This window comes from Clinocottus analis, unplaced genomic scaffold (assembly GCF_023055335.1).
Source record: "Clinocottus analis isolate CAN_PGR_092001 unplaced genomic scaffold, fCliAna1.0.p SCAF_17, whole genome shotgun sequence".
Taxonomy (NCBI): domain Eukaryota; kingdom Metazoa; phylum Chordata; class Actinopteri; order Perciformes; family Cottidae; genus Clinocottus; species Clinocottus analis.
The window spans coordinates 3,745,961-3,760,364 of record NW_027175898.1 but is presented as its reverse complement, the minus strand read 5'-3'; the positions used below and the strand labels follow the sequence as shown (position 1 = coordinate 3,760,364).

General features: G+C 40.4%; 2 protein-coding genes across 3 annotated transcripts; both read left to right on the top strand.

The window, feature by feature from the left end:
* The first annotated feature begins 3,517 nt into the window (after positions 1 to 3,517).
* LOC137788152 (uncharacterized) lies at positions 3,518 to 7,776 on the top strand. The gene is made up of 7 exons (XM_068580993.1): positions 3,518 to 3,569; positions 5,499 to 5,650; positions 5,861 to 5,983; positions 6,243 to 6,270; positions 6,424 to 6,468; positions 6,772 to 6,913; positions 6,997 to 7,776. Exons 1-7 carry the CDS (start codon positions 3,539 to 3,541, stop codon positions 7,091 to 7,093), a joined length of 618 nt encoding a protein of 205 aa, XP_068437094.1. The 5' UTR covers positions 3,518 to 3,538; the 3' UTR covers positions 7,094 to 7,776.
* Positions 7,777 to 11,206: 3,430 nt separating this feature from the next.
* On the top strand, positions 11,207 to 14,095 carry LOC137787716 (S100P-binding protein-like). 2 transcript variants are annotated; one of them, XM_068580417.1, is made up of 6 exons: positions 11,207 to 11,364; positions 12,262 to 12,967; positions 13,046 to 13,173; positions 13,435 to 13,535; positions 13,648 to 13,747; positions 13,872 to 14,095. In XM_068580417.1, exons 1-6 carry the CDS (start codon positions 11,357 to 11,359, stop codon positions 13,999 to 14,001), a joined length of 1,173 nt encoding a protein of 390 aa, XP_068436518.1. In that variant the 5' UTR covers positions 11,207 to 11,356; the 3' UTR covers positions 14,002 to 14,095. The 2 variants fall into 2 exon arrangements, with proteins under 2 accessions (XP_068436518.1, XP_068436517.1); XM_068580416.1 differs by lacking the exon at positions 11,207 to 11,364 and adding an exon at positions 11,439 to 11,567.
* Positions 14,096 to 14,404: the final 309 nt, after the last annotated feature.

The following is a 14,404-nucleotide window of genomic DNA, read 5'->3' as shown; positions in this document are numbered from 1 at the left end:
AATGTTCGGTTTAAAGAGTGTTTGTGTGAAGAAAAAATGGATGAAAACAAACTGACAATCTTCCCCCTCCCCCTTTCTTTTCTTTTCTTTTTTTTCTAATGCAAAATCTATTTTCGCACTCCACATTCATCCACTTTTAAAAGCACATATTTAATGTAAGGGAACTTAATGTCAAGAAGCATTAAGCTCATTATTCAAGCGTATATGCAGTGCCTCTATTCACTCTTTTCATGTTTCATTGTTTTAACTTTGAGTCGCTGTGGATGAATTTAGTCTGATCATAATTCCCACTGGGGCCCATGGACGTGGATGGGAAGTCGCCGTTGTTTCGTTCTACATGGCAGTCTCTCATCTGACCATCTGCTCGTCACGTTTACCATCTGTGATTCAATTGTGATTCATAGTTGAAAAAAGTCCAACATGAAGTTCGAGGGTTTAAAAGTGTTTTACCGGCACTCTACCACTGTATTTTAAATAATATTGTTGCATTGACTAGTTTACTTATTTTTCTTTTTTTTGGCATTGTATGGATTTAATTTAATTAATTTACATAAAAGTCAATACAAAATAAAACTGTTTGTGTGATCTTTATTTATGCATCTTAATGCAAGCGGTGTGCAAGCCTGGACACTAAATAAATGTTGCCAGTCAGAGAGACACTCAAACTCTAGGTTTGAAGTTCAAGCCATGCGTTTGTAAACGGGTCAAAGGTCAATTGATCAAAAAGCTAAAGCTGATAGCGTTGCACTGGTGGAGTAACGGCTTGTAAACAGAATCAATGGCACATTACATCCATTCAGCATGTGAGAATATTGTGCAGAAGTCTGCCTGACAGAAAATGTCATTTAAACATTGGAACACTTGATCATGACTTAAAAACAATACGTTACTCTTTTGGCTTTTTAGTACTCAAAAAGAAAGTAAATAATCCATTTGCTCTCATGTCTCCACAACAGAAGTGGCGTGACGTCATTCTTTACGTATGACTCAAACCACTTCCTGTTGTCTGCTCGTTCAGGCTGACGGGCCTCTTAGTCATCATCCAGTCAACATGTCCAAGTTCACACAGGTGCACATTCATCAGTCAACACATCTGCAACCAGATGAACCTGCCTCCAAATCTTTCAATCTATTTTTAAAAACACCTAAAGAGATCAGCTCCAGTAGCTCCAAATTAAAAAAAACAACACTTGTAAGTCAAATAAGTCAGTAGTCTTTATCACAGTATCACCATATTAGACGTGAGGTGGAGGTCTTGTGTGGTGAGTTTCCACAGAAACCCGCTCTGAGGCGACTGTGGGACAGTAAAGCTGCTGCTTGTGAATTTAAGTTTGTTTTATTTGTCTATATGTGATCATAGTTTTTCATTTAAACTACATGGATTTGACGGCAGGAGATACAAGCCCCCAAGCGAATAAAACACTGCACGGTGGGATACTGTCAAGTCTTTCTTTATAATTCATGTGAACTTTAATAAGCCTTCTCAACTGAGCTCTGCATGAAATGAACTCATACGTTGACTGTGGGATGGCTTTTTGTTGCAATGTGTGACAACACTGCCATCTGCTGGCGGAGGACGTGTAATGCACCACCTGTTGATCCCTGAAGGGTGAAGACGACAGGCCGTGCTCGTGTTTTCTGTCCTGTGGAGTTTACTTTTCTGATGGAGTCAAATACAATTGTGTGTACATTGAAGACAATTTACCATGAACACACATCAGAAACCTTTGTTTGATCATTCATTGATTTAATTTATGGAACTTTTACATCTCCATCAGGAGCTGTAGGATGCTGCAAAGCTCTTCAGTGGGTAACTTTGAGATCATACAAGAAAGAAATACGACTTGCTAAGTATTTGAACATGTCTCCATATGTTTGGGCAGCTTCAGGACCCTAACGCCCTCCATATAGATGCTGACTGACCTGTTGCTTCACTACACAAACACAACCGTTAATGTCAAAGTGCTATGATCACAATGCAACATCATGCAGGAATCAAAACCAAAATCACAGTGCTGAGCACCATCAATACTTTTACACATTAAATGTTTGTAAATGAATGAGTCTGTGTCAGAGTAAGAGCAGCTACCCAATGCCTCTCTGGGCCGCGTGTCCACTTCGCTGGAGAGATGAAACAGAGGAGCAGCATCATTCTCGGTCGCTGCAGAGACAGATGTGCACCCGACACCAGATCATTGGCCTTCGTGTTCCTCTCCGCCTGTCGCACAAAAATAGCTCCCAGTACTTAGATACTGCTGTCAAAAAGCCTCTTCACGGGTGAAATTCAGTTGTCATGCCCTTGAGAAACCAAAAACTGCAGGAAATTTTTAGGAAAACTTTAAACCCAAACTCCATTCGCAGGCCTACATGGTGTAAGCAATGCACGTAACGGACACATGTATTATGAGGACAACACAAGCGTGCCCAGTCCCCTTTATGGATTCACAGACTTTGAGGTGCAAAAATCACAAAAAGTGCTGTCCTATTTGTATTTACACCATGTCGAGCCCTTACAGACTCTCATACTCAACCACATGTCCGAGGCCAAACCGCAATGTTCCCCCAAGGCCTCGACCTCTGAAAACTCAGCGTCTTACTCACGTCTTCTGGTAAATGGTTGAGTGTGAGAGGCTGTCAGTGTTGAAAATGGTGTAAATACTAATGGAACAGCCCTTTGTTGCAACACATCACGTTATTATGACAACTTCACAACATTGTGTATAATTGTGGGTATTTATTATATACTATTTACTTCCTGGTTTGAACGTCTTCCAGGTTCTTTCCTCACGAGATGCGACGTCATTTTAAACAATCTATTTACTCGTTATTGTCAAAACTGCTTTAATAACAAAATTAAAAGTTTGATGAATAACTGAGTAATGTCTCTACGTTCCTCTCGTTTCATGTGTTTTCATGTCCCATCTGCTCTGGTGTAAATGTAATTGTACTTCCTGATTTAAACGTCTTCCAGGCTCATTTCCTCATGAGATGAGACGTCATTTCAAAGAATTAGCCGTCCACAATGGGAGAGAGTGACATTAAAACATTGAGGACACAGGAAATCGACCACAGTACCCGCCTTCGTTCAGACTTTTTGACACACACTGTCTTTTTCTTGCACATTTAGGTATGAGTAAAGACATGGATTATATGGTAGTAGAAGTGTGTAATAATAATAATAATAATAATAAAGTTTGAGAATATAATTAAGCAAATTGTAAAAAAAATTGAAGAGCAAGATAGGGCAAACAGAATGGGGTGGGGACTTCAGTGCAAGTAACACATTATGGGGAAGTGGAATAGCTGACGTCAGTGGTCAAGCCTCAGAGGCATAAAACCAGGAAAAGAGTCTGTACTTCACCTAACACTACTTTGCCCCAGTGTGGGACTGGGTGCTGAAGGCAGTGATCACCAGAAGATGGCAGTAAAGCGGAAAAAAGGGATGCAAGCTGCCATTAAACACACAGACGAAGAGGAAGAAGTTTTCATTTGGTGGTGTAAACTTACGGCCGAGAGAAGGAACCTGCCAGCAGGAAGGATGCACATCGGGGTTTGTTGCTTTTTAGCGTGTAAGTATTTTTTAGTTTTTGTTAAAAAGTTTATTTGATTGAAACTAAAACTTGTAACCTTGCTCAGTGAAAATCAAAGACGTGAGTGTTTAAAGTTTGACTTTTTAAGTTTGCAACACCGTGTGGTTCAAGCCGTGACATCTATCATGAGCTTATAATTATTATATTATGAACGGAATGAAAATGTTGTTTTTTCTTCATTCATGGGTATTTAAGAATAAAAAATACTTTTATCTGTCATCAATTCCACCCAAATGTGTTTAGATACGGGGCATTTATTTGAGTTCTTGTCAAACAAACAAAAACATGAAATCCGTGACTTTAAAGCTTTGTACAGCTGTTTACTGACGTTTGCCCAACAGGTCGATAGCGAAGGTAGTGCGGCATCCCGTTAAAAAAAAAAGAAAACTTGAAACTTTATTGACAAAAATGCAGCTCCCGGTGCGCAAATGAGCTCGCGGCCGCAGCAGAGGGCGGAGTCAAACAACTGAAAAATCAGACAGTTTTAGCCTGCCTTCAAAGTATACATGGGAGGTCACAGAAAAAAGGAGCTCCTGTTAGTTAAGCTCTTCAGGCTACTTGTAGTTTACAGATGACGTTTGTTGTTTTTATGTCTGCCTGTGAAATACATTACTACTGGTTTAGATATGTGTTATATAAATATAATTTTGTATTATCAACCACACAAAATATGTTTTTAGATTAAACATGAGACTAATAGTCAACAATCCAGCGTCAAGTATTAAACTACACATAAAATAAGATTTTCTACAACAGGTATTGTTTGCTGTCAGATCTAAGAGCCAATCAGCTCTCATGTTGCAACAGCCAGGAATTTCCCATCATGCACTGGGCTACACAGTCGATGGAGAGCTGCTGCAGCGCCTGGCTCTAAAAATGGCGGCCGCCTCGCTCTCATGAGATGAACGTTCATGACGTGTGCATGACGTCAGACCAAGTCGGGACCAAGGCGGACACAAATTTAACCAGCATGCATTGCACACAGCAATCAATTCTGCACAGAGCCGGCTCATCTTGAAGCCTATTGTCAATCGGCTCATATATATATATATATATATATATATATATATATATATATATATATATATATATATATATATTTACATATATATATATATATATATATATATATATATATATATATATATATATATATATATATATATATATATATTTACATATATATATATATATTTACATATATATATACATACATACATACATACATACATACATACATACATACATACATAAAGGGTGCCCTTTTTTTTGATTTGAGCACCTGCCCCCCAAAATGTCTGTGCACGTGCCTGTGTAGAGACATGATTGAGAGACATATGATAGAAAACACTTCAGGGCGAAGCTGGGCGGGTCGGGGCGCGGCCGTGTGGTGCGGGGCGGGGCGGGGCCGTGTGGTGCGGGGCGGGGCGGGGCCGTGTGGTGCGGGGCGGGGCGGGGCGGGGCGGGGCGGGGCCATGCCAAACACTGACTGCAGTAACGGGACTTTCTGGCTGAATACACCGGAAGTGAAACAAACAGTCACGTATATTTCCAAATATATATTTCTGTATAAATGTGCGTTTACCTGCATCCTATGTTCTTTCTATGTCTGCATGTGAAACACGTTGCTGCTCGTTTTGATATGTGTTATAGAAATAAACTGAATTGGAATCAACCACACAAGATATCTCTTTTAGATTAAACAGGAGACTAATAGCTAATAATCAAGCGTTGAGTCCTATTAAGTGGATTTTTGAATTAGGATGACTACTCTGTGCAAGTTTACTTTGTCAGTTTCAAAAGCCCGTATTTGCGGATACATTCTGCAATATAAAAACAAGAGCATTGTCGTCACCAAATGCTATTATTTTATCCTATTATCCTAAGTATTTTTCTATTTGTCCCCAGTTGGCCAACAACTGTTTGGGAGTGCATGGAGCAGTGACTGCACCGCCTCGCCGTCCTCCCCGTCGTCTGAGCAAACGACCTACAGCCTCTCTGACGACCTTCATGTCTCAGATGTAACTCAGTCTGACTGCGAGTTCTCTTGGGCAATACATGTGAGTTGGACCAGCTGGTTTCCTGATATATGTGTGGTATTATGGTATGACTCACGATAAATGATCAGTTATGTGCACTGTGATAGCTGAGCTTGTTTGTATTAACACAAAACTGTTGCCTCTCCGGTACAGACATGTACATGAGGGTTTCTGTTCTATGGTTTGTGTAAAGGACTGATTTTATTCTTTTCTTCTCCACATTGACTTTAGAAGCATGTGCTCTCTGATAAAATCGACAGTAACCCCGAGCTGGTGGTGAGCTCCAGCATCAACCAACTCATCACCACGAAGTGCTTTGACAATATCACCTTCACACGAAACTGCATCTCAGAGGTAAATACTCTTATTCCAATGCAAAAAAAATGAGTCCCGCACACTGAGGCTCATTAGAAAGTCTCTTATTATGCAAAATTATATTGATGGGGGCAGTTCAGTGTCCCTTTGGAATCAGATAATGGCACCACAGAAAAACTGTGATCACTTTTGACATCAATGCTACTAAAAACATAGAGCTGAAGATATTGATTTGGAAATGTCGTCTGCCTGACATTAATAAACTCAGTGTTTTGCCCCTTTTGTTTCTTCTCCATAGGGGATTGGGCACAGCGTTCACTGTAAGCGTGAGTATCTTTTCCTGTCAGACTTAACTTAAATATTAAATCCATATTCACATATGGTACATTTTGTTCTGCCATTTACTTTGTACATTTATTTGAAGAGAAATGTGTGTTTCAATGTGTCTGTTCTGATGTTAGGATGTCTTCTTTTTACAGCCAACTGCACCGTTGTTGCCCTCGAGAGGTCTCAGAAGCGAAAAGGTAAGAACATTATGTGAGTTACTCTGTGTCTCAGATCACATCCTTGGGTAGCGGTCTAAAGCATGAGACATTATTCTTTATTTTTTTAATTTCGTGAAATGCTTATACTCTTTCAAAGTGTGTACAGTGAGTGTAAGAGGGCTTCATGGCTCCTTGGTGTCTCAGTTATGAATGCAAGCTAGTGAACTAAAAGAACATTACATTCATCAGGATAAGGACATGAATGAACAATTGGACTTTTGAGGTCAAATATAATAATGAATATAAATATATCAACTGTCAAACTCTATTTCCTTCTGACAGAGATTCCTGTTACTGCTCCTGTTACTGCTACTGCTACTGCTGGTGCTACTGCTGGTGTTACTGCTGGCGCTACTGCTGTTATCCTGCTGGCGTTGTTCTTCTGTGTCGGCCTGTGTTACAAATTCAAACATAGAATATTCAGGTATCTTTCCATTGACAGTATATAAATGGCATGCATTGCACTCATCTGGCCAGTTTGGAATAATGCTTCATATTTATTCATAGGATGTTCAACGGCAGCCGACCCAAATGCCTTTATACCAATGTGAAGAAGCAGAACGCTGACCCAAGACAAGCTGATGAGAAAGTGGAGAACACGTAGAAAGACCATCATTTCATCATTTGGTCTTGTGGTGTCATATTTGATACATGTGTAGTGCCTTTTAATGCGCCTTCATGTGCGTGTGACGGTAGACTGCCTTACATCTGCCCGATGGCACACTGCTGAACTATACTCGTGCTTTGCTTTCAACCGTGTTTCCCTATTCCTTTAGTGGCAGTGTGCTTTTCATTAGTAGATTATCTCAGTTTTTATTTAGCATGACAATCTGTGTGGCGTGCCTAGTTCTTGTGGCCGAGGAAGCAGGCAAACTTTTGAGGACCAAAGCCAAGAAGCACTGCAGTAACCTCCCCGGGTCCCGCCATGTTTCCCATATTGTTTTTAACCTGAACCAAAGCTATGAAAGATAGAAGCATAATGCAGCAATACAGAAAGATGACCTATGAGCCATCCCCTGCACAGAACAAGTACAGATGTTTTTTAAGTATTTAAATTAAGTATTAAGTATTTGTCTTTTTATATGTATAGTTAAAGGTATAGATGGAGAGAGATAGGGTATGTATTCATACATTTTCAAACTAGATAACAAACTAAATATATATTATATTCCCACCACTAACTATTAAATGCACTTCACGGTTTGGATACAATAATGTGTGCAATGTATTTATATTCTGTTTACTCTATCTGCTTTATAAGATTTATATTATAAAATCCTTGATCAAATATGGCACATTTGATTTTGCACAAATAAAAAAAGGTCCCATTGGGAAAACAAGCCTCGTTTTGATTCCTGTAGCAGGGTGTGATCTAATGTTGGGTGACGATCCTTAGTGAAAGGGATAGGCGGAGTGGCGTGACGTCATCAGAGGTGTGTGTCAGATGTGAAAAACGCACCAGATAAGGCATGGAAACATCCACAGGGTGTGACTGCATCAAAACAAATCAAAGTTGGTGTGCAGAAACACGTGATATGCAAATGTGGTTTTACTGTGAGTGACAACACATGACAGTAATTACTTGGGATTTCCCAAACAAAGGGTTAAAGCGTGACGGAAGCCTCCCCTACTCAACACAAACCTGACCACACAGCCACACACGCACACACACAGATCTTTCCTTTAGGCCCATATGCACGAGTTTTAAAAGTCTTAATTTTCACCTTATTACTTCAACAAGAATAGAAACTATAATCTCCGACTGTCTCCGAATGCACCGCTCAGTAACGAAGGTCTTAGTCGTTCATGTGGTGTCGTTTTACTTAAAAAAAAACAACTTCAGGGTGTTCTCTTCTACTTTATATTTAATGTTCAAATGTTGTTTTTGTGAAATAACTTACTTATATCGCTCCTCATAGCGCTTAACTGCAGACTTAACTTGTATAGCTTGTTTCACCAGCGTAATCACTCAGAATCGATAATTAACAAATAACACAATTTCACACAACCACATTTTTTCTTTGGCTGCTGTGATGCGTCTCCATTCCCCTTGAGCCAAACGCACTGTCTCCAGCCACCTAGAGGTGAAATAGTGACTTATAATATCAACTTGATCTCAAAATGTTTTGACCTTTTCCAGTCACATTATGACAATTATGTTAATCCTTATTAATAAAAATGTCTCGCCCGGTGCGTGTTTAGTGCAAGCGATCCATCAGACGGATTAACCAGAAGAGACAAACTCCATTTGAAAAATCAAATACAAATGTTTAAAAAAGGTAATCAAACACGGTGCTTTGATTGGTGCAAACTCCAACCACATAGGTGTACTCCTTTTGAGTATTTGGGTACTTGGGTGCTTAAGTACTAGGTGCTTCATGCTCAGGAGTACAAATTTACAGGATTCAGTCTATTTGACCAAAAAAATGTTCATCTAAATAAAAAATATAAATGAAAAAACGTAAAAATATTGAGAATTAAGTAGCAATTGTTATGACTATTAATGAGACAAATTGGGAATTTCTAAATTATTATTCCACTTTATTCTTGAACCAGTGAATTGTAATATCACGCACAGGTGTACGTGTCCTTGAGTACTATAGTCTCTTGCTCAGGTGTACAAACCCGGGTCTCTTTCAAAAATTAGTCTATTTTAGCTCTGACAAAACAAGATCAATCTAAATTCAAAATTAAATGTTTAAAAATGTAAAAATATAGGAAATTAAGTTGCAATTGTTTTGAGTTTTAACTGCCTGGAATATGATTAATGAGACTTTTAGTGACAGCTTACAAAATAGAGGAACACTTAACTTACTCATGAGTCACAAAAAGCTCGTTGACATTTTCAAACACAGATAAATGAACCTGTGCAAAAAATGTAAATGTTTTGTTATGGATGTAGAAGTTTTGTTTTAAGGCAGAGCACAGCCAGCTTTCATGAACCTCTGCCGCCATCTCGTGATTTTTCCATTTATGCTTCTTTTATGTGACACAGTCAGTGAGCGCAAACCACATGTCGCTGTCCTTAGTAGATGATCGTAATGTTTACATGCACAGTATAAACTTGACCTGTTTGGCAAATAAGACATCAACCAATCCAGCGTCACATCACGGATGCCAACATTAGACGGCTGATTAATAAGACATTGTGGTGTCAAAGGTCGAGCTGAGGTCAAGAAGAATCTAAATGGGATACAGGCCGGTGTCGGCTGCAAGCATTCATGACCTTGACCAGAGCAGTCTCAGTGCTGTGAAGCGAGCAAAAACCTGCTTCTTTAATTGTTTGCTAACAGGTCGACGTTAAATGTTTTTAGCGACGCAAGCGACCCATTGAGTTTATCTTTTTTCCCCACTTTGGTTCTGTCTTCATTGTCTCTTTAGGTCCATCTTCATTCGGCCACGGCAGAGAAGAAGGATTCAACTTCTTAAACCTGAATGTGGCTCCAGAATCTAAAATGTTCGTGAGGCAACTGAGAACTGGACTGACAAGTTCCTCTACACGGAGGCCAAGTTGTTCGATGGTATGAAAAGTTGCGTATGATTGTCAGACGTGAGGAATAGAGTGTGTAGTTAGGGGGTGGGGCTAATCATTTTTTGGGGGCGGGGGTTTGTGACCAGGTGAGTGCAGTGGTACCTAGAAAAGCACTGCCTGGCGATCAGAGTGAAAACTCACTTGGATTCACGTTATCCAGACACCATGGGAGCATAAGGTTTAAGCTGTGTGTCCTTTGTCAAGGTTCGGTTGCTTCAGAAATTGGGTCAAATAAAAACAATCTATACAATCTGAGGTAAGCTAGGATTTGGGGCAGCAAACATGTCTATTAAATATCACAAAGAATACACACTGTTATACTGTACCATAATGAAAGATAAAGGATCAGAAGGAGGGTGCCAAAAATTATGTGTTCATAAAGTAAGTCAACATTGTTGCTCATGAAAAAAATATGGGACATAAAAGACTAATTGGCAAGGAATCTCACATTAAGTAAACATAATTGAGCCGTTTCAACAGAGGGGATTGTGGATTCAACATTGATGAGTTTCTGTGTGGACTGTGAGAACATTTAGTTTTTAACATTCCCTTACAGAGATCCTAACTGGATTGAGGGAAGTGAATCCGGCCCTGATGGGACAGGCCCCGGTGCTGAGCACGGTCTTGCCATATTAGGATGCAGCCCAGCATATTTAAAAAGGTCCCACTTAGTCAAAAACATAAGCAGTGACTAATAAAACCTATGTTCCTTTGTAATTTATGTTAAATTTGATTCCAACTTAAACCCTTTTATTGCAGTGTGAAAGGCCGCATTGCCATCTGCTGGCAGTGGAGTTGTACTTGACCTCTTAAGTGCCTGTTGATCTTTGCATGCAGTCTTTTTTGCCTTAATAAACTGTATATACAGTATGTTATCATTTGATCATAAATACAGCACATCTTCTCCCAGCCGCAAAAGCATCCAGGAAAGCAGAACATGTTTGGTTCTGCTGAGGTTTTGATCTGCTAGGCTCTTTACCAGCTGTTGTTCACACTGTGAGAGCTTGTGGGCCTGGTCACAGCAGACACACACCTCTCAAACTCACATAGTGGGAAATGCTCTCAGGCATCTTTCACTGATCTTTCTTTAGATTAGAGTTGTCATAATGATAAAACAACAACGCAGTAGATACACGTTTGATTGATAGAATCCTGAACTTGAACGGCACACACGCACACACACACACAAACACAAACACACACAAGCGCTCGCGCCCACACGCACGCACCTGATTTCACCCGCGTGTGCACGTTCTATAATCAAACGCTTGTGCGCGCAGCCGAGAGAAACCAGTGTTGCCTAATGAGCAGCAGGTTTTACACTGACTGACGTTCATGAAGAGGTGAGTCACAATTTGGCAGCGCACTAATGCAAAACGCGGTCCGGTGCGCCGAAGTTTAAATTGCCGCTCACGGTCCACCATTTGCACGCCATGTTGTTCGTAATGTTTACGGAGGTCACGAGCATTAGCGCCACTAAGCTAACCTAAAGTTAGCTGAAGGGTATGAAGTGTGCTGGGCGTGAATGCCCGCCGAGAGACAAAAGGTTATTATTTTTTTTAAATAAAGTTGAAGTTGAATGTAAAGTGACATTTGTAAATTTGTAACTTCACAAGGTTAAGTGTAACTTGCTTTTTTATTCCATCCTGTGAGCCATTTTTAAAATGTTTGGCCTGTAGCTTACTCTGAATATAGCTAACTGCTAGCTAGCTAGCTAACCTAACTAAATGGCTAAGTGAGCTAGGTTTGTTTAGCAGTTAAACTGTTGATTCACAAGCTAATCTGAGAATTGTTTGGTTTTGTTTTCGAAATACACGATGTCCCTCATTTTAACGGCAGTGGAGAAAAATGCACAGTGTGTAACGTTAGCTTGTCTGTTAAGATTAGTGACCTAAAACTGCAGAATTTAATGATTGATCATAAAAACGCTAGCAGATATTTGCCCCATCCAAATGTATACATATAAAACGTCGAGCCAAAATGACACATTCGTGCATGTTAAACACTTTGGCCAAGTTTGATGACTTTGCAAATGTGTTGCTCTGTATTTTTAAGTGTAAGTTAACTACTATGCAAACCTCCATCAAACCTGGCTACTCGATAGGATTTTGTGCAGCCCGCAGGTGGTGAACGTGTATGAGGCCTCAGTACTAATTTAGAGATGTGGTTCATGTTCGTAATTCACTTCTTATTGCTTCTTATCTGGGATAATGATCTAACTTTTGTTCTGTATTTTCTAGGATGCTGTGTGAGCAAGAGGCCAATCTCCAACAGAGAGAGTTCACAAATCCTTTCATAAATTTTAAATTTGAATACAAAAACAATGGTTCCAAGAAAAGACCACATCAGGATTCAAATTCTGATGATGGCTATGCGACTCCAGCAAAAAAGGCCTGCAGTTCAAAGGCTTTGTCCCCGGACCTTGGCTGTTTTATGGACTACTGGAGCCCTCCTGTATCAGAGGACTCTGTATCACCTTTGGCCAGCTCGCTGCCTGCATTGTTAGATAAGACACAAACTATTAACAGTGCAATAAAAAAACGTGCAGGTTCCCCGCTTCACTTGGAGGATGTGGCCCGCGGGTCCTCAACAGAGCCGGGGATTAAAAAGGAGTCTGTAACTCACAGTTTGGGCTCTGAGAAGGTCCTCCTAAATCTTGCACCTGCCTTTGACTGTGATGTTGAAAACAGCCTGTGCCTCAATCCCTATGAAGATATAGAGAGCAGGGAGAGTCACAGCACATTTCTCAGCAACCTTTCTCTTATTGTGGGTGGGCCGGTGTTGGAGTCTCATAACTCTGACGTAGAGCCTTTAGAAGGTGATGCTGAAGAGGCATGGGATATTGGTACCCCCATATTTGAGTCATCCATTTTTCATTCCACATTTGTTGGAGAGGAAGACACTTTATATACTAGTTTTGAGACTACATTACCTCTCCAAGTCAAGGTAAGTTGTGAAACAGTAATTAGGTACTGATAATGTAGTCCTGCACACATGCAGTCAGGGTTGTTTTTTTTTTTAAAGGTGAAGTCAGTTGTTGTGGACCCCAATAAGCAGACCTCCAGCAGTAAAACAGCAGCACCTCCTCTGATCAAGCACACCGAGCAGAGCACAGGGGACAACAGAGACTCCAGGAGTGTCATGAGTCAAAGGTACTGTAGTAGCCTCTGTCATGTCTAGGGGGAGCTGTAAGACCATATAAAATGTCCCATTGAAGTATTTGGCCATGGTTTCTTGACTGTAAGGACAACTTTGGCCATGCTTTATAATAGTCTAATGTCCTTCTTCTTACCTGTCTGCCTGTCTGTCACTATAAGCCCATATTTGGTTGTGGTTTTGTTTTCACTAAACTCCTAGATTGCGGTCTGAAGCATAAGTTGTATGCCCGTATAGAGAGATATTGTCTTTTTCAGGCCGGAGGTCTTTAAGAGTGAGCGGGACTGGAATGATAAGAAACATCTGTATGTCCATTCGGTCACCAGACATATGAAGGAGCATCAAGGAGAAAATCCAGGTAGGCCGACCTATAATGGAATTATACATGGCAATGCAACGCTTTGATCCACCATTAATGTGGGAAAAAGAATAAACGGTTTAGATAAATAGCCCATTTGTGTTCCCTAAAGGTGTCATGACTGAGCTGCAGAATCTGATGAACAACGTGGCTAACCAGAGACCAGGGACTCATGGAAAACGGTGGCAGCATCCCTCGGACCTCACACGCAGGTACGTCATTCCTGTTATGATTCTTTGTGATTATGAAGGGCTGTGAATTAAAAAAAAATGTCCTAAGGCAGACCTGTTGTGGCAAATTTTAAATATGTGGCTCTGGATGTGTGCTTTCTTGTAGGAACTACCAAAGACGGTTTGGAAACGGGGTTCCAAAACTGACCCTCGGTGAATGGCAGTCCCAGAACAACCCAGCATACAAGCGCTTTGCCAAGGTGCCACCGATTTTCCAAAGGTGTCCCCTTCCTTAATGTTGGAGTGGACAGTCCTGTGAACCGATTGGAGCCAACCTCATGCCGGACATGCAGTCCTAATCTAATGTTAAACCTCATATTAATGTTTGCACTCGTCGTATTTTCTTTGTTGCATCTTATGTTGTGTGTTTTGGTTTGTCAGTTTTCTCTAACATATATTATGCATGTTCCCGTATTAGAAAATTAATGCATGTTTTTGATGTTGCAAATAATGCTCAGTCGCCAGCACTTGAGGGTTTCAAGCTGGGTTTCAAAGTTAAATGCTTTGCGTTCTTTTACTGTGTTTTTTTTATTTTTGATGGAGAAAACGTGACAGTTGAAGCCTCAGGTTCACATGTATTATCCACTCAGAATATGCCGGTCTTCCTTGGTTCGGTGGAAGGTTTTCTTAAAAACAATA

Excerpts from the sequence above, each read along its gene's own strand:
- LOC137788152 (XM_068580993.1), top strand. The coding sequence starts at position 3,539 with ATGCACATCGGGGTTTGTTGCTTTTTAGCGT. Across the intron at positions 6,469-6,771 it reads GAGGTCTCAGAAGCGAAAAG|AGATTCCTGTTACTGCTCCT; the intron begins GTAAGAACATTA and ends TCCTTCTGACAG. Across the intron at positions 6,914-6,996 it reads TTCAAACATAGAATATTCAG|GATGTTCAACGGCAGCCGAC; the intron begins GTATCTTTCCAT and ends ATTTATTCATAG.
- LOC137787716 (XM_068580416.1), top strand. The coding sequence starts at position 11,527 with ATGAAGTGTGCTGGGCGTGAATGCCCGCCGAGAGACAAAAG. Across the intron at positions 11,568-12,261 it reads TGCCCGCCGAGAGACAAAAG|GATGCTGTGTGAGCAAGAGG; the intron begins GTTATTATTTTT and ends TGTATTTTCTAG. Across the intron at positions 13,174-13,434 it reads AGGAGTGTCATGAGTCAAAG|GCCGGAGGTCTTTAAGAGTG; the intron begins GTACTGTAGTAG and ends TGTCTTTTTCAG.